General features: G+C 34.4%; 1 protein-coding gene across 1 annotated transcript in view; it reads right to left on the bottom strand.

Annotated features, from left to right (window-relative positions):
- USP47 (ubiquitin specific peptidase 47) overlaps positions 1-18,567 on the bottom strand; it is a 122,847-nt gene that overhangs the window by 64,414 nt on the left and 39,866 nt on the right. Inside the window, exons 4-9 of the mRNA XM_019652824.1 lie at positions 16,829-16,942; positions 15,193-15,331; positions 10,490-10,586; positions 6,085-6,230; positions 5,454-5,533; positions 2,707-2,856 (exon numbers count right to left, since the gene is read on the bottom strand). Of these exons, the coding sequence (XP_019508369.1) occupies positions 2,707-2,856; positions 5,454-5,533; positions 6,085-6,230; positions 10,490-10,586; positions 15,193-15,331; positions 16,829-16,942 (726 nt within the window). The remainder of the gene's footprint in view (positions 1-2,706; positions 2,857-5,453; positions 5,534-6,084; positions 6,231-10,489; positions 10,587-15,192; positions 15,332-16,828; positions 16,943-18,567) is intronic.

Raw genomic sequence — 18,567 nt, 5'->3', positions numbered from 1 at the left:
ACGAAAAATATAACGAAAAGCTTTTCAAAAAAATTGCAGGCAATTACTAACACTCATTTTAAAAAGTCCTCTATTAACCATGCTGAAAATGACCATAAAAATTGATTATAGGTGTTAGAAGGATAAATTAGCTAAGTGCTAATTCTATTCATATCTTAATCTTAAATGTTATTCTCAAGTACTTTATTTGAACATGGAGATAAAACTCCAGAAACTGGATGTTTCAGATAGTTTAAAAAAACACTTTAATTTTCAACAGAACCTCACACTTGTTTGACATTAAACACAGGTATTAACCTCACTGGATATAACATATCTGTAATATTGAGGTTCACTGAACAGAACATACAATAAACAAAACATATAACCATCAATGTTGTATGTGTATGTATGTACACGTGTCTATATGTATGTGTATTTGTGTGTTTGTATTTGTGTGTTTATAGAGCCAGTAAGACTAAAAATACCAGGATCCATAATTAATAGTAGGAAAATAAACTTAAAAATTGAGTTCAATTCAAATTAAGGCCAAATATTATATAGCCTGAATGAGATTTTATAATGTTTCTTTTAACTAGATTTTTACAATCCACACTCATACCAAATTCTTTTCAAAACACATAAAATACAGAAAATTAACAAAATACACAATGGCAAGCAGTGATATAAAACTAATTTTAGATGCTGTGTGATAATTTCTGTGGATTAGGAAGTGTAGGTTACATAAGTTTTGAATTCAGAAAAAAATGGGAAATCACTTACCTCTAACTAAAGTTCTCTGAAGGTAGTATCCTCCTTAGAACCCCTATCTTGGGTAGTTTCACCTGCTGTTATTTCCCTCAAGAGATTCCAGCAAAGTCTAGAAAGTTTTAAATTGCCTTCTTTAAGCCCTATTAGCGCATGTGTGTTATAAGTCTGCTCACATACTGCCTCATAGCTGTAATTTCCAATTCCCACTGAATCACCCACCACCACTACCACAACCACCATCCTTATATCCATGGAGGATACTACCTTTGGAGAATTTCATTTACAAATGTGACTTCACTTCTCCAAAAGTATCCTCCAAATCGCTCTGCTGCTGTGTCTATAATGTACTTAAGAGCTCTGGTGGCAACTCAGCAGGTGAATAAATAATGACAAATATTTAGCTAAGCAATTATATTTGCTGAATACTCAAATATAACACTGCAACATAACAACACAAATAAAACTAGCTTCCTCAATATTCAATTAATATGTAAAAAACTAAACTGAATGTATACATAAAAAATCCCTCATAACAATACTTTCATAAACAAAATAGAAAAAACAGTCTACATCATTTGGGACAACCAAATATTTCCTTAGTATGTAAAGAAATGCCAATATTTAAAAAAATAAGCTGGAAATAAATCATTGAAAGATAAATGTTAACCAATTTTCAATGGCTTTTCAGTATTTCATTTCTACCTTAAACTGCCAAAATAAAGTAAAAACAAAACAAAGAAAAACAAAAATAGCCATTCAAACCATGGCCAATCTCATGTACCGAGAATGGCACTTTACAGGGGATACTACTAATTGTTTCACAAAAATTTTCAAGTCTATTCAGGAAGTAGACTGAAAATAGTGAAGGAAAAGAGTCTTGATCTTCCACTATCTAAAAAAAAATCTTTTTACTTTGGACTCCACTGATTGATTCCATAACTTCTTGCTAATTATTTTCTGATAGTCATATAAAAGTAGGAGAAAAAAAGCAAAGGGAATCAACTGTCCTAGAGACCAGAGGACTAAACCATACTTGCAGCACTACTTTAGAGGATAAAGTACAGACTAGCTTTAAAAACACTGATCTTAGCTACAAGCTACCATCAGCTTGTTAACAGTATAAATAGACTCAAAACAACACCATGATGAAATTCCACTTTTTAGATGTTTTACTTGGCTCTGAAAGTTTCCCCTGGTTCATATTAGGTTCAAAATAAACGTTTCTCAACTCTCTTATTTTAAGTATCAACTTAACTCCTTCCATGATTCTCCTCTTGTATAAGTAAACACACATACATAAGATTAAAATGCAATAATGAAATTACCAAAAGCAATTAAGAATGGATTTAACAGGAAGAATGAGAAAATCTTATATGATCTCCCACTTAGATATTCAATATATAAATAAACTAAATATATATAGTTCTGATTCTTCAAATTATCAGCTTACACAATGCATAGTTTTAAATTTTAGAATTGGGACACTCCTTTAAAAAATGTGGACTCTGTTTATCATGAAATCAAAGGTTATTTTTCCCATTTTGGAAGTGTATGGAACAAAACAATGTCCCTAAAACAAAACACACTTTCCAATGCAAAAAAAATTAAATAAATAAATAATAAAAAAAGGTCACAAAAATAGCATTTATAGAACAGGCTGTTTAGAGGTTAAAAAAAAAAAAAGAATACAGTGAACTAATCTAGTCACCTATCAGAAAGAATAAAATACTAAGCCATGAGGCAGTACATACGCATTCACTTTCCCTCTTATACATGCACTATTAGGACTCACTGAAGGGTCAAAAATCTTCTAGATCTTGCTAGTTTAAATGCAGGAATGACTAACAACCCAAGAAGGTGTATCTAGGATGATACTTACCTTACGATAGATTATACCACTGTGCTATTATGTATTCTGTGTAGGGATACACAAGCAGTCAGCGGAAAGGTACACACCACACTAGCAAATGCTTGGCTGGACCCATAAGGTCGGATGACCAATGGAATATCAAGATATGTGTCGATTCTCCAGCCCTCATAACCACACTCCAGACATCTCACGTAGTCCTTCAGCTTGCCTTGATATAGTTCATTTATAAGGTCAGCCTAAAAATAAGAACATTTATATTTTAAAAAGTGTTCCTTAAAAATAATTTTTTAAATATGTGAAAACACAATAATTCATGCTTTTAAAAATGAGTTTCAAAAGGATATTCATTCTTACTGTTGAAATTTTAGAAAGCTTTAAGGTTTGTCTAAAATTCTATTAAAAAAACCAAAACAAGTCTTGATAAAAATCAAATAAAAATCAATAAAATTAGATGAACAATAAATTAGAAATCAGTGACCAAGAACTAGTTCAATTTTCATATATTAAAAACCCCTCTATTAAAATGTTGTTGAAATCAATTACCAATTTATTACACTATTAAGCCTCATATCTTTTCATTAGGATGAGAATATAGCCTAATCTATCACTTTAGGCATGTTAATAATTACACAGTTAAATAACTGGCTGTTTTCATAGCTTTACATATGCAATATCATCACTCTTACAATAATATATTCTGATTTCTAAAATCGTATCTTCAAGATTAAGATGCAAATAAAACTTTTTAACTTTCCGTAACCTGCATAACACAGTTTTAAGAAGAAAGCTTATACTATAACTTTTTTTAGATGTGCAGAAATTAAAAAATATATATTAAACTCTATCTCCCTCAAAATATCTTCACCAGATCTCTCACCTACTCCCCACATTTAGCCAACTGGGGCTGTTCTGGTCCAACGAAGGCACACAACTCCCTAAGTAAGCACCCTCCATGTAAACGTCTTGCCTCAAGGTTCTTGTACCCAAACTTTGGAACTCAGTAGGAATGCCCCAGCTGACCTTAATGGAAGTGTTGACCCACAGACGGATGTAGCAAGAAGAAGGGTAACCTCAGACCTATGAGGAAGAAACAGCTCCCTAATACTATCTACATAAAGTTACTAAATTACAATCCCATAGGAGCATGAGAGAAACCAGATCACTAAATGAACTTACAATTTTTTTTCAATATATCTTAAGAATAGACAAGAAAAAAGTGTTGAAAACAAGAGGTAAGTTTACCTCTTTCATAAATTTACATCTCTTCAAACGTCTAGGATTTATAAATCGTCAAACTAGGATCTACCATCATTTTTACTCTAATACTATTTATTTAATAAAGCCTTTCTCGTTCACCTGCCCTAATCATATTTGATTTTGTCTTCTGCATGTGGGAGGGCATTTCTAAGTGGTTCAATTCAGTGTTTTTGAAACAGTATTGACAGTAACCCACAAAAAGAAAATAATTTTCATTGAAACCAAGTAATATTACTAACAAAAGCTGCACAATTAAATACTTACCCTTACTTATGTGATGCTCTCTTATACTTTCCTATTCTATTCCATTTTTTTTTTTTTAAGATTTTTATTGGGGAATTGGGGGGATGGAAACAGCGCTGGGGAATTGGGGAAGGGGATCAGACAAGTTGCTGTTGTTTTGTTCTTCAGTCTAGTTGTGGAGGACGTTGCTTCACTGGCCCAAGTTGGCACCATCATTGCGCTCTTCCCGGGCGAGGCCGATCAGTCGCCGGCTTCTGGACAGCCGCTCACTGCGGCTGCTGGCCGCTCACGCTGGCTGCTGGTTACACACGGTAGCCCATGGCAACCCACTGCCACAGGGGCTGCAGCCTACGCCGTCGCCGGCGACTCACGGCAGCCCAGCTCCAGGTTGAGCTGCTGTTCAGCATCTTAGCTGTGGAGGGCAGTGTCACTGGCCCTCATATGTGGGATCCGAACCGGGGCCCTCTGGCGTCCCAAGCCAGTTCTTAACCATCGCGCCACTCGGCCGGCCCTATTCCATTTTTTTTAAGTGATGGTGTAGATTCACTAAACTGATTTCATAACCCACGAAAGGAGTTTGAAAAACTCTGGTCCAAGCCATCATAATCGTTCCAATCAGACCGTAGACTCTCCAGGCTATCTTCCATATTCTTCCCCTTTTTTATCCCTATGATCGATCCTCTAGCACTCCACCCAGTACAAATCTTTTGTACTGAGTCCTGAGCCCCATGTTCAGCCCTATTCCTGATCCTAATGATATATCTAATGTTCTCCCATCTTCAAACCTGCTTCTCCTACCATAGGATAAGAAGAATAAGGTCAGATTAACAAGGATCCTGAATGTCAAAAGCATATGACTACACCTCATTGGTCAAACGAAGGTAATGCTTGATGAATATACTTGATGAATATTTAATGCTTGATGAATAATGTGCTACAGATTATAAATTTACTTAGTAAATATCTGAAAATACTGTTCAAAAATCATGTCCCCCCCAAAATGCATGCACACTCATGCACATACACACACATATATGAATGTGTATACAGTTTTGAATGTGAATTATACAGTTCTTAGCTAAAGAGACCATCTAGATAATAGAGCCCAACTTCCTTATTTTAAAGATGAGGAAAATGAGGTCTAGGGTTGTTTAATGAGGATTTTTATGACTCAGCAAATGGCCAAGTGAGAACCTAGTACTTTCAATTCCCCATTTAGTACTTAACAACTGAACTATGACCAAGTTAAAACATTACAATAGAACAAAAGTCACTTTAAGGTAATACATGATTTATTAGAAACACTCCTCTCAACTTGAGAGGGATGAATTACCTGTTCTGTTTGTTTCCATTTCTGTTCCAAAGCATCAAACATGACTCTGCACAGTTCTTGTACATCGTGCTGCTGCCAAGCTATTTTAAGATAAAATTTAATTAAAAATAGCAATAAATTTAGTGCAGTAAAATGTTAATTTGTTGTTTAAAAGCAAATTTGTCAGAAGCATGGAAAAGTCTACAGGAAATAATGATAAATTTAAAAGGAACACAAAACATACATTATAGTCATGAAAAGGCAATCACAAGGAAAAAAATCAAGAAATCTCAGCATTTTATAAATAATATATGCTTTATGGTGCTATAGTATCTGCTATTTTTGTTATTTTTCACTGTAGAGTTAAGAAAAATCTAAGACAACAAACTAAAACTTTTAGTTTAACTACATACAAATAGAGTATTACCAAATGTATTTTACAAGAAATTTTTAATTGATCAAAAATTTACCCCTCAGAGCTTAAATTTTAAAAATAAGTTATTTTTAAATCCCAGCAAAAAGCAATAAAAATGTTTAAGGTAAAGTTAATTAAGTTATTAATTTGTGTAACTTTGTTATTTGTTTATAATACAGTCTCCTAGAATTCCTTTGACTATTAGAAATACTTATTACATTACAAGAGAATTAGTACCCTCACTACTATCCCATCCAAAGCTCCTTGTAACATCTGTGGTTTCAATTGCTCTTTTTTTGCTGGTTTGTAACAAAACAAAAAGCCTTTGTAGTTGGTATGGAATACTTGTCACTGGATCTTCTTCAGATTCTTCAAATTCCCACCTATCGAAATGAAATTATTGAAAATTATTTATAAACATCAGAATAATGTAAGATCCTACCTGGTGGGGGCTATATAGTTTGGGTATTAACTGAAGCCATTAATATCTAATGAAACATTAGTTTTTCTTCCAACTCATAAATTCAGAAAAATTTAGACTTTACCAAGAAAAGGCCTAAGAAAGCAATATGAATGAAAAACAAAGCACATTGAAAGTGATCGTCAAACTTGTATCTGATCAAGACTTTTGTCCTAATTACTGATTCACAAAAAATACAGGGACTAGAACAATATTAAATGATACAATGGCATTCAACAATCAAAATCCAAACTGTTGAAAACTACAGCACAAATAGCATGAGATATATATGCATTTTTCCCCCCAAAAAAATCAGAGTGGAGGATTATCAATAAAAAGGACTGATCATGAGTTGATAATATTCAAAGCTCGATGATGGGTACAGAGAAATTTATTACACTATTTCACAATATGTTTTAAATTGTCCATAATAAAATGTTTTAAAATGAGAATATAAGTAAATAAAATAATCCAGATAAGACTTTTAACCTCACAAACTTATGATAAACATTAATTAGCCTTAACTACAGGGTCTGTCTCAATAATGAGCAAAGAACTTAAGATTTCATGAAAAAAATAAGAGCAGGGGACTAAAGCTTGTAATGTACTCACAAAAGTCCTTAAAATAATTTATATACAATAAAATAAAATGCCAAAGACAAAATATTAAAGGTAATATTAATGATTCTCGTTTTCTTAAGTTGGCAATAAAATTATTACTTTTCACTTCTTCACTAGAACCTGTTTGTTTCAAAAAGAGGCTGGAGAATTAATTTTCCTCTGCTGCAATTTACAAATCTACTAAAAGGATTTCATTTTTTTCTTTTAGAATGGCCCTCTGTTAAAGTGTTCAATACTTTTCTTATTTTAGGGCGTAGAATTTGCAGTTCTGTGATCCTGTCCCTTTTTTTAACACACCGAAGCTCCCTTCTGCCTTGCAGATGTCAGTGGAATACATTTCACTTTTTTCTTCTCAAAGCTCCCTGCAAACACTTCTACTCATTATCTGACATCTGCTTTAACTCTCTGCCCTTCTATATTCAATCTCTAGTCCTCTTTTATTCTTATTTTTCTCAACAGAAGGGACTTTACATTGGCATTATGGGACTTAAATTTCTCCCAGTAGCTGTAAAGAAACAGTGAAGTCAAAATACAGAATGCTTAAATTTCTTGCCAGCGAAATTCACTGGTGGGGAGGAATTACTGTAATATAATAACTGAATTCTCACCTGTCCTTTAGTCCTGGTGCAAATACCTTAAAAGGTTTTAAATCAGGCTGATACTTGCTGTTACTCCAGTCACATAAATTAGAAACTTGGGTGCCATATTTGATTCTTCCCTTTCCTTTACTCCTAAATACAATTTGTCACTAAGCTATATCAGTTTTCAATCTTAAATATAATAACCACTGCCTCCACCTCCATTTTGACCCTCCATTATCCATGCCTGGTTTAATAACAGATTTCTCCAAGGTTCCCTTTCAAATAAATTCTGCTGTTGCATTATATAAACTTTCCTAAAACAACACATCACTTACATGCCTCCACATCTTAAAGTGGTAGAGTCTCTGATGGCTATCAAATAACAAGTGGAAAAAATAAGCAAACAGAACCCTATCCTTTCATGCTACCCTGTCTGTAGTCCAGTGAGGCCCAGCCTTTTTAACAAGACATCCCTTCTACACTATGAAACATCACCAGGTTCTCAGGCTTTGCTTCCCCACCTGCAATAAATGCCCCTCTTCTCACAATCCCCAAGGCATTTGGACTTCCTCTTTAACGGTATGTCTCCCTTCCCCTCCTCACTCACTGGGCTCTAGTCACAACGGATTTCTTTTTGTCCTCACAGGCCTTTGCACTTGCAGTTCTGTCTGCCTAGAATGCTCTTCCCCCAGATCTTCGGAGGACTGGCTCCTGTGAAGTCTATTCACTTGGTAGTTCCTTAGAGGGCCCTCCCGGGCTACCTACCCCAACTCCTGACAGTTACTCTTTCCACATTGCCCTACTTTATTTTCTTCATGGCATATATGACTGTGTGAAATGAACTCATTGACATAAGCTGACCTATGGAAGGCCTAAGGGAGAGGCTTTGTCTTATTCGCTACTGTAATCTCTGTGCCTAAAAGGGTGCTTCGCACAAAGTAATTACCCAATGTTGGCTGAATGAGTAGCCCTGCCTATGCTTAGTCTTCTCCAAGTGTCGTAAATTCACAGACCACTTTCAGGGGTCAGGACTCAGGGTTAATCAAGCTCCTGGGATCCCCACTCCTCTGTACTACTCACCAAAGCAGGCATATCACCCTAGGCTATACAGTTTGTTCTAGTTTTGAGGGCAGGCTCCAGACTCCATCTATTAGCCTCAACTTCCAGTACTCTGACAAAACTCCAGTTTTGCTGATCTCCTGGAGGCCCCTGGGACATATTATACTTATTGGCATCAGCTACAATACAGACAGAATAGGGAAATGAATTATGTTATCTACTGGGTGTGCTACTTCTAGCATTGCAGCCTCTGGCAAAGTACTTAACCTCTCTGTGTCTTCAGTCACCTCCTTTGTAAAATGTGGGTAATAACATCGCCTCATTCATATAGTTACCATGAAAATTAAATGAGTCTATATGTAAAGTGCTCAGTGCGGTATCTGATACAAACTAACAATTATCTGCATTCAGGTAGCACTGACTTACTCATTTTTGCTCTTGAAAGTCCTCCTACCTGCAATGCTCTTTCTTCTCAAGCTGGCCAGACCACAGCTAGCTCCATGACCTCATACTCTACTTTCTACACTAAGCCCCTTCTCCAAATGTCATTGATCTCCCTTTTCTCTAAACTATCACGGCATTTAGCTGTCTTTAAATGTTATTCAAACTACTGGGAGTGCCAAAAAAATGTATACACATGACTTGTATTCATCTTTTGTTATCGGTATATATTACTACAATTTTAATAGTTTTTCTTTCCTTTCTTAAAAAGTGTATGCATTTTTTTGGGCACCCTCTGTATTTCATACATATACATGTTGCTATTGTGAAGAGGTCTGTAACTAACCCAAGAACAAAGACCTTATTTCTAACTCCATCCCTATCCACCAAGTGCCTAGCACATAAACACTATTGGATAACAAATACTTGCCGAATGAAAAACATGTCAACTTTTATAAGTAAATTCAGATAATGAGCTTGCATATGAATGTAATGGTAATATAATGTTGTTTGAATAATACAACCAATATTAAAAGTTCCAAAAATACTTTAAATACATATTTACAGTAATTTCAAAGATGTACTCAAAAGTAACACAAAAAAGGAAAGAAATCAGTTTATCTGTACTTTAAAATGTCTTAAAAACGTTATGTATAACTTAAAGAAAACATATAAAGCAAGGGTGTATTAAATGTACAGTTGATACTCATAAAAATAAATGCCTGACATTAGGGTTTAAATATGGACTTCCTTCATACAGCATGTATCTGATACACACACACACACACACACACACACACACACACACACACACACACACACAGACTTATCTATCTATCTATCTATCTATCTATCTATCTATCTATTTATTTATTTATTTAGCTGAGCCATCCTGCCACCTGTTGGCAGCTCAGCTAGAACTGGGAATTGAGCTCTTGAGTGAGCTCTTAACCAACTAAGCCACTCAGCTGGCCCATATATATATATATATATATATATAAACAGTCTTTTAGAAACACACACATATACACATACACAAGACACCAGTTGCATTGTATATTAACTAGAAACAAAGTTCGCAAGTTTAAAAAGAACTTTGTTTCTTAAATTGAAAAGTGGAGGAAAATCAGAAGTGGTTTACACATTCGGATTATCTCAAAAAACAGGTAACATATTTCTACATAAAGGAGTGAAAGCTATAAGAAAGGGAAGCTTATATACAATAATTTATTCCAAATGTAAATCATATCAATTTTATCCTTTGCTGTCTATACATTTCTGATTTCCTTTCCTCACAAATTTTTTATAGGCCAATCTCTCATAAAATCCTTCTTATATAATACTATTCAAGAATCTATCTTATGAAGTGAGAAATGCCCCGAACCATATAAATAACTGCTAGAAGATAGATTAGACTTTGTTAAAAACTACATTTTCATTCTTAAATCAGTTTTATTTTTATAATTTTTAAAATACTTACTTATATAATGCATTCCTAAATTCAGGAGTCATAAATAGTGTTTGCAAAAGGCTATTCAAATAGCAAGTCATTGCTTGGTTTACTAATCCCACATACCCTTTAAAAAGAAAACACAAATAAACATAAATCAGCATTTATATTAAAAAATAACAAGAACTTAATAAGAATTTAATACGCAGTAAAAACTGAGAGGTTAAGGTTACTCAGCTGGAAATAACTGCAATTTTTTTCAACAGCAGCTAAGATTCCTTTTCTCATATGTGCATTATGTAAACCTTGCTTCTCAGAAAAAGTAGGTTATCTTGTTATATATTTCCATGTATACACATGGATATTATATAGCATTTAATACAATTTTAAGAGAAATATGTTTAATTGACATAAAAATCTTTGGTCCCCAAATCCAAAAGTTGTGGATTAAAATGGAAAAATAAAACATATCCACTTTAACTATCACACACCCAATGTAGGAAGACTGAACTAAACCAGTTATCTCTGTCATCAGGCCTTATAAACCAATTTCTATGAAGAATAAATAACAGATGAGATAAATCCATATATGAAAACTCAGAACGACTTCCACTATTTTAACAAGCCATAAAGTATGAGATTCTATAGATCAGTAAGCTATGCAAAAAGTGATTATAAAGTACAAAGTCAGGGACATAAGTAGTGAAGAACAGAGAGGGGTAGGGAGAAGAGGGAAAGAAGAAAGTTACATGAACTTCAAATTTAAGTAAATGATTCAAAGTACTTCGCTTTATATATCTAATTGGATATGGCCACCAGTGCTGAGAACATTTTTGGAACTTCTCTTTTGAAGTAAACTTCAGGCCGTTTATGAGATATACATATACACACAAAAAAAAGTCTCATATTTTAGTTATACCTTCATTATTGAGCAAAATGTGGTGAACACCTTGCTTAATAAACGTATGTACTCCTACTTAATAATGAATGACTTGGTTGTCTCAAAAAACACTTAAATCTTTTATCAAAAGATGCTGAAGGTGTTCACTGAAGCTTTTCAAAATACTTTTTCAATTTCCCAACAATTATAAAAAATGTCTTAAGAAATGGTGGGCTCTGTGGATAACTATCTTGCTAAAGAAGGTGATGAAAGGACCAAACTACGTATATGCACAATGAATCTTGGTTAGTGTAAAAAAGAGAAACAGATTCCACACTATCTGAACCTGTACGATTCTAAAACACCAAGTGGTTAATCACTTTTCACAATGGACTAAGGTTAAAGCTTTGATTTCCAAAGGCTTTCATCTTTATTTTAAGAACACTGTGTTTATATATTTTATTCTACTTTGTTTTATAACTATAAACTGCTTCAATTTCTAACCACCTCCGATCTGCATTGTTTTCATAGCACCCTGTCCTTAATCCATCTCAGGAACAACCTCATTGTTCTGTAATTACCTATTATGTATCTTCCCCATCAGACCGTGAGGGCAGGGGTTCAATCAGATTTCTCTAGCCTACTACTTAGCACAACAGCAGGAACACAGATGAGGGGGAAGTGCGTAAGACTTGCAAGTAACTCAAATCTGTATGATATCTGGCCTGATTATGAATAATGAAAAGCATTATTTAATTCTTAGTTCATATAAGCAGACTCTCCGCATACAACAGCGCTCTGGCCAGGTGCACAGGTTGTTCTACACCTTCTCGGCTGAGGCTGCCTGGAATCTCCCTTCTTCTCCATCTCCTCCCCCGGATTCCTCAACAGTGAGGGACAACCGCTCTACCTGCAGCTTTAAAACGTAAATGAATACTACTACTGTCCCCCCAGGCCAGTTGTGTATCATTTCTTTGTGATGTTGTTTTTCTTCCCTGCACTTAAAAAAAAAACAGTGGTAGGGGGACCAGGTTTATGGAAAGGGAGGGAGTAACAACAATTCATTTTTGCCCTCACTCAATTTTGTCATCAGCAATAAAATCATACAGGAATTTATAGTCTTTTGTACTTGACTTAGCATCATATTTAGAAAGAATGAGGTGTCTCACATAAATGTACTATTATTTTCTCAAAATAGGAAGATTTTAGTGAGACTAATAAAAATGCTAATGAATTAATAGAAATCTTTTGTCATTATGTATTGTCTAAATCAACAAACTTTAAATGACAACTATGATCATCAAATGGGTCCTGTACCTGAAATACTCATGAATCACTTATTCACAAGTATATATCACAACTTAATAATATACTTATTATTAAGTATAAGCCAGTTAAGGGAGAAGAATGCGACAACAAATGCCATTCTGAAGAGGGCACGTACAGAAATAAATACTGAACAGAACGAACAGGTAATCAAGTAGAAATCAGACAGGCCAAATGAAGTAGAATGTAACAGGCAAAAACTCCTGGAGTAAATAAAATAAAAGAATTGTTAAAGAAATTGGCCAAGGACAGGTAGTGTAGATTTAAATGATGAAACACCCCAGTCATATAGTTTCTAATCACCTCCAAGTCTGTATCAGCCTTCAATCCACTCCTATTCCTCAAAATTCATACCTCCCCATGCCCAACCATTTTCTATCAACAGTGGCTGGCTACGAGAGGGGGTTGGTAGGCAAAGAAGACAGGAAAGAATAGGTAAAGTCCCCAAACCCATTACATTATAGAGAAACGTGTTCCCAGAGCCCTGAGATGAAATCATGAGAACATTTTTCAAAGAAAACATTTTGCACATGGTGCCAAGATTGATAATAATTTCTTTAAAAAAATGCAAATTCAATAGTCACTAACAAAATAAGTTTTGAACCACAACTCCTTGGCGTGCTCATAGACCATTTTAATCCTGAATACTGGAGGAAAATGTACAGGTAGGAGAAAGGAGTGAAGTAGAAGTGTGTGAGGAACAGTAATTACCAAAGGCCTCTAAAATTTCTAAAAATAAATTCCAACTTAGCAATTCAATTTCTGGGAACTTACCTTAAGGAAATAATCAGAGATGAAAATAAGAACTTATGTGCAAAAACGTTCATTATAACATCAGTAATAGACAGTTTAAATACCTAAACCATACAATGAAACACTAATTTTCAGTCATTTAAAACTCCATATTAAAATACTATTTAAGAGTATTCAAAAATGTTCCCATATAGTATTATGTGAAAAATATAAATTAAAAATCTACTCATATCATGATTATCCTCTTTTCTTAACAGCAAACATATAGAGGAAAGACAAGACAAAAATAAGTAAGTCACTAGAGGTAGTTTCTGCTAGGAATACTGTCAATGATTCTTACTTTTTTCATTTTATAGTATGACCATGAACATGTATTATATTTGTATAATGAGAGGAAAACATTTTTTTAAGTGTGTTTTAGTCTTTAGGAATTTACAAGTGTCAAAGAGCCATCCAGCACACAGCACAAAGTAGGAATTCTGAAAATACTTGTTGCATAAAGGCTGAATTGGTTGTCAGAATACAAAACAAATATTTTAAGAATCCTTATTTATTAAAGCTGGAACTTTGTCTCAAAGTATTCCAACTATCTCAGAATAATCTAGGGTGCTTATTTAAAACAAACGCAATTTAACCAGCCTGCTCCAGAGCTGCTAAATCAGTATTGCCTTGAACCCACATTTTTTAACAAGTATCCCCAAATGACTTTTTAAGAAATAAAAATTTGAGAATCACTACTGTAGACAGTATAATAAGAAACAGCTTTATTGTCTCCTGTTATCTGAAATAAAAGATAATTTTGCATTCTTTTTTATTCTTGGCAGTTTGCTGCAAAATGTTCTACTGACTTAAAGGATCCTAAATACCAAACATGACCAGCCTTTACAAATACACCAATAAGCTGCACAAACGATTACCTATGAGGAAATTATTCTACATTTTAATTACAAAATATAGTAAATGGAAGATTACAGGTCACATTAAAACAGAACTTGCAATGTAACTCTACGGTTTTCTTTTTATACCAGATATTTGTAATAAAGTCATCTGTTTTGAAGTTCTAAGAGTAAAAGTGCAGAAGCCATACCTAGCATTAACTAGCTGTGAAATCAAAGGCTTCTCTATACCCCAGTTTCCATTTCTTTTAACATAAGTAATACTGTCTACTGCAAAGTTTGTTTTAAGTTGAAATGATATGCAAAATATCTAGATTATATGTTTAGGCAATTAACCAATCCTATATAAATGAACCTTTGCAAAATTAAGAAACCTTACTAGCTCAATAAATTGAAAAAATTAAAAGCTCCAGCTTTAATTACGTTTGGAAAAAAGTTAACAGGAAATTTTAAATTACATGATTAATTTCAAACATATGATTAAACTAAAAGATAACGCAGTAGGTCTAATAAAATAACACTAGTCTATCTGCTTCAAAATGAAAGTATCCCCCATAGTCTATTCTAACCCAAAAGTATATAACAGAAACATTCCTTTTCAAAGGAAGTCAATATCAAAATTTTAGGATTAATTCAAAATAGAAAATTACCAAAAAGAAAAGTCTTCCTTCAAAATACAATAGTCAACATTTTTTACTTATTATTAAATAGTGGCAGTAACAATACAGTAAAAACAATGGGTGGAGGAAAAGGGAAACCACATTCCTGTTCTAACTCAGTTTTCTACTCCATAAAATGAGGGGATTAGGCTTGAGATCACTAATATTACTCTGGGTCTAATGCCCTATATTTCATGAAAATACAACAACAAATCTTACCAGTTTCTGATTTATTCAAAATAGATGAATAGGAGTAGCTCTGGCTGACATAATCGCTGGTGGAGCCCACAGAACCTTCTCTGGGAAGTGGACCGATAAATCTGTCATGGACACTGTCATCCCCAACACTGGAATCTTCCTAAAAGGTGACATAACCAATATTTACTGAATGGCAAATGTTGCTGAAACAATGAAAAAAGACATACTAATTGCTGAGGCAATGGAAAAAGGATGAGGCATTACTATCACTGTTACTACCAAGACATTTAAATGAGTGTATACCCTCACTATTTCCTGTAGGAAGGTCTGAAAGATGTCTGATATAAAACACTTTAGAGAGGTGCTCATGTCTCCTTCCAAAGTTCTTACACTCCCAATCTTCTTTAATTTTCTTTCAAATATTGTTTAAACAAGAGAAGGAGATTTTTGGTACTAATAAATCAAAAGTACCATTGTGAACTCCTTGATGACATAGTCTATCACTCAGTTTTCTATCATCCTCACCAAGTAGGCCTGGCAGGTAGAGGATATTCAGTAAGTGTTGGATTAAATAGATAGTTTCCTATTGTCTCCAATATGAAACCTCCTATTAATAAGAAAAATGTGGAAAAGGATTAAGGGATATAGAAGTCAGCACAAACAATTAAGACAGAGCTGAAGAGTAATTACTCTGCATTTTAAAACATGAATTTCCAAATTGTGAATCTAGAGGTTCCTAAATTAATAGCTAATTTCAATATCAGACTAATTAAAATCTTCGCATGATGTCATAAATGATGATATTAAGGAAGGTCAGAGAGCATATTCTGATATTGTTTCAGTATGAATGCCCTGTGTTTAATTATTACATACTTTCCAAAGAGGCATTCTAATTCACAATAGACCTCTAAATGAAAAGCATCAAAAGGATTTTTCCTAAGGAAAGTTTCACTGAAAAGAAGGGTTCTGAAAAAGCCCATGAATCTTCTGAGCCTTCCTTTCCTCAGTCCTTAAGATAGCAAGGTTGAATGAATCAGGCCAGGTTTTCTCGGTCTTTTAAGGAAAGCACCTCAAATTGGGAGTTACTGCATTAAATATCTTTAAGGCCACTGGACCAGACAGGAAAGCCTATGGAAATATGAATTTGTGTAAACACTAAAAGAATAGAAATAGAGCATATAACTTACAAACTAGTCATTCCCAAAAAGAGGGGAAGGGGAAAGGAGGAGCGAAAATGCCAGCATAGAAAATTCTGGGGGTCTGTCCCTCCACCAAAATACGGGGGGGGGGGGGGGGGGACCTTGGTCAAGCTGCCAATGACTTACAGAAACCAAGCTAATGCTTAGCCAAAGGAAAGGCCACTGAAACATAGTAGGAGATCTTTGTGGCATTTTAACTTATCCTAGAGACCCATCCCTGTGGTGGTGGTTTTAATGATGGCATCCCGTGTTCCCAGCAGGGCAACAGACTATATACACAAACAACAGTGTAATCAGGTGAACATATACACTTGTAGCAAACCAACATAAAACAGAAAAATAATTTATTATACATAAATTACAAAACACATCTCTCCTCCTTCCTTTGCAAAACTGCTTCCCAAGTAGAGGTGACAGTGCACAAAAATTATGAATATACAGATTTCTAAATAGTTTACCAGCAGTATTTGAGGCTGTTCACCATCTTTATCTGTCAAATGCAGGAAGTTCTTCTTTCCTGGCTCAAAATTAGCATCAAGAAGAGACTTGTCACTGGTATGATCCAGTGGAGCCTATGGGCATAAAAATATCTCATATTATGAAAAATATTAATAATAAGTATATGCAAATGGACACATATCTACAATAATTCGGCTCAAACAGTATTCTTTTTAAACAAAGATTCTGGTAAATTCTATTAATCTAGACTTGGAATGAACTCATCCATTCATGTAATGGGATGGCTAAGCCCAGTGACAGAGCACATACTGACAGGTATCCCAGATGTTCTCACTCCCCAACATGTAAACAACTGAAAAGCGAAAAGGTGAAGGTTAAGAAGCAATGTTAAGTACTACACAAAAAAGAATTATAAACATTTATGTTTCTATGTTTTCTAAAATGTATGCAATATTTATGCAGTATTTAATGGACTTTCAGGAAAATTAAAGATAATTTTATATAACTAAAAATTAAAAACATGTTTTTATATATGAATATATTGAGAATTCCCAGAGAAGCAACACTAAACAACCCAACCAAAATAATTATGTAATATAACAAAATGGGCACCTTTAGGAAGACCCCTTAAGGAAAAGCCTGTCCTAGTAAACGATATCTATTTTAAGTCCACTGCATGGATCAAGAGGAGCTGAGGATGATGAAAGTCATCACTCCTTTGAAAATTAAACACCTAAGATATTTATTCTTTACCTAATTCTTTTATCTGTTACAGCAATATGAACTCTAGCTGTCATTCTGATACACGCACTCTAGTTGTGACTGAAAGACGGAGCTCGGTGTGCTCCAGGCCCTCCTCACCCACACTCCAGTCCATTGTTGGAAAAAACGCACGATGGGATGAACGCCTTATTCTTTTCTTTTAAAATGTTTTGTTAAATTGAGCAATATTTTTAATTTTTTAAAGATGAGGAATGGCTCCTTAGAAGTATTATTTTATAAAAAGGCCTTTATTTCTTAGGAAATTAACATTTTATAAAAGTATAGGTATTAAGGACAAAAAGTTAACTTAAGTGATTTTGCCACTTGCTATTTTTGTGACTTTGGGCAAGTTAAAGTTACTTTACCTCTCCATGACTCAGTTTCCTTATCTATAATATGAGCTATAAAATGTGGTTGCAATAGCGTCTATGGTTATATGGATTAAATGAGATTATATTGTATAGAGCTTAGTATCAGAAGAATACCAGGCACCTAGTAAGTACAAAATAAGTGTTACATAAATAAAATAACAAACTATGATCTGTTTCTAATTTTTGGCTCATAACTAGAAATTCATGAGAAAAAGAGGACACAGAAAACCTGAGTCTATGAGAAGCCACATGGAGGGAGCAACAGTATCTTTGGGTCCCTTGCATTCTCTGGCAGGACTGGAAAGATCAGATGATATAGTTGAACATATGGGGGTTCTACCTCAATAAATGTGTCTATGTGTACCAGGTGGTGGGTAGCTAAATGGGCTAGGTTTTCAGAGAGGCATACGTGTATATGCAGCACTATGCAGAAGCCAGTGAAAGAGTATACCTATAGAAATGTACAGTGAGCAAATAAAAACACAGAAAGAGTTCTTAAGAACAGTCATAGCTGGGGCCGGCCGAGTGGCGCAATGGATAAGAACTGGCTTGGGACGCCAGAGGGCCCCGGTTTGGATCCCACATATGAGGGCCAGTGACACTGT

This window comes from Hipposideros armiger, unplaced genomic scaffold (assembly GCF_001890085.2).
Source record: "Hipposideros armiger isolate ML-2016 unplaced genomic scaffold, ASM189008v1 scaffold_188, whole genome shotgun sequence".
Classification (NCBI taxonomy): Eukaryota; Metazoa; Chordata; class Mammalia; order Chiroptera; family Hipposideridae; genus Hipposideros; species Hipposideros armiger.
This window is presented reverse-complemented; position numbering and strand designations above follow the sequence as displayed.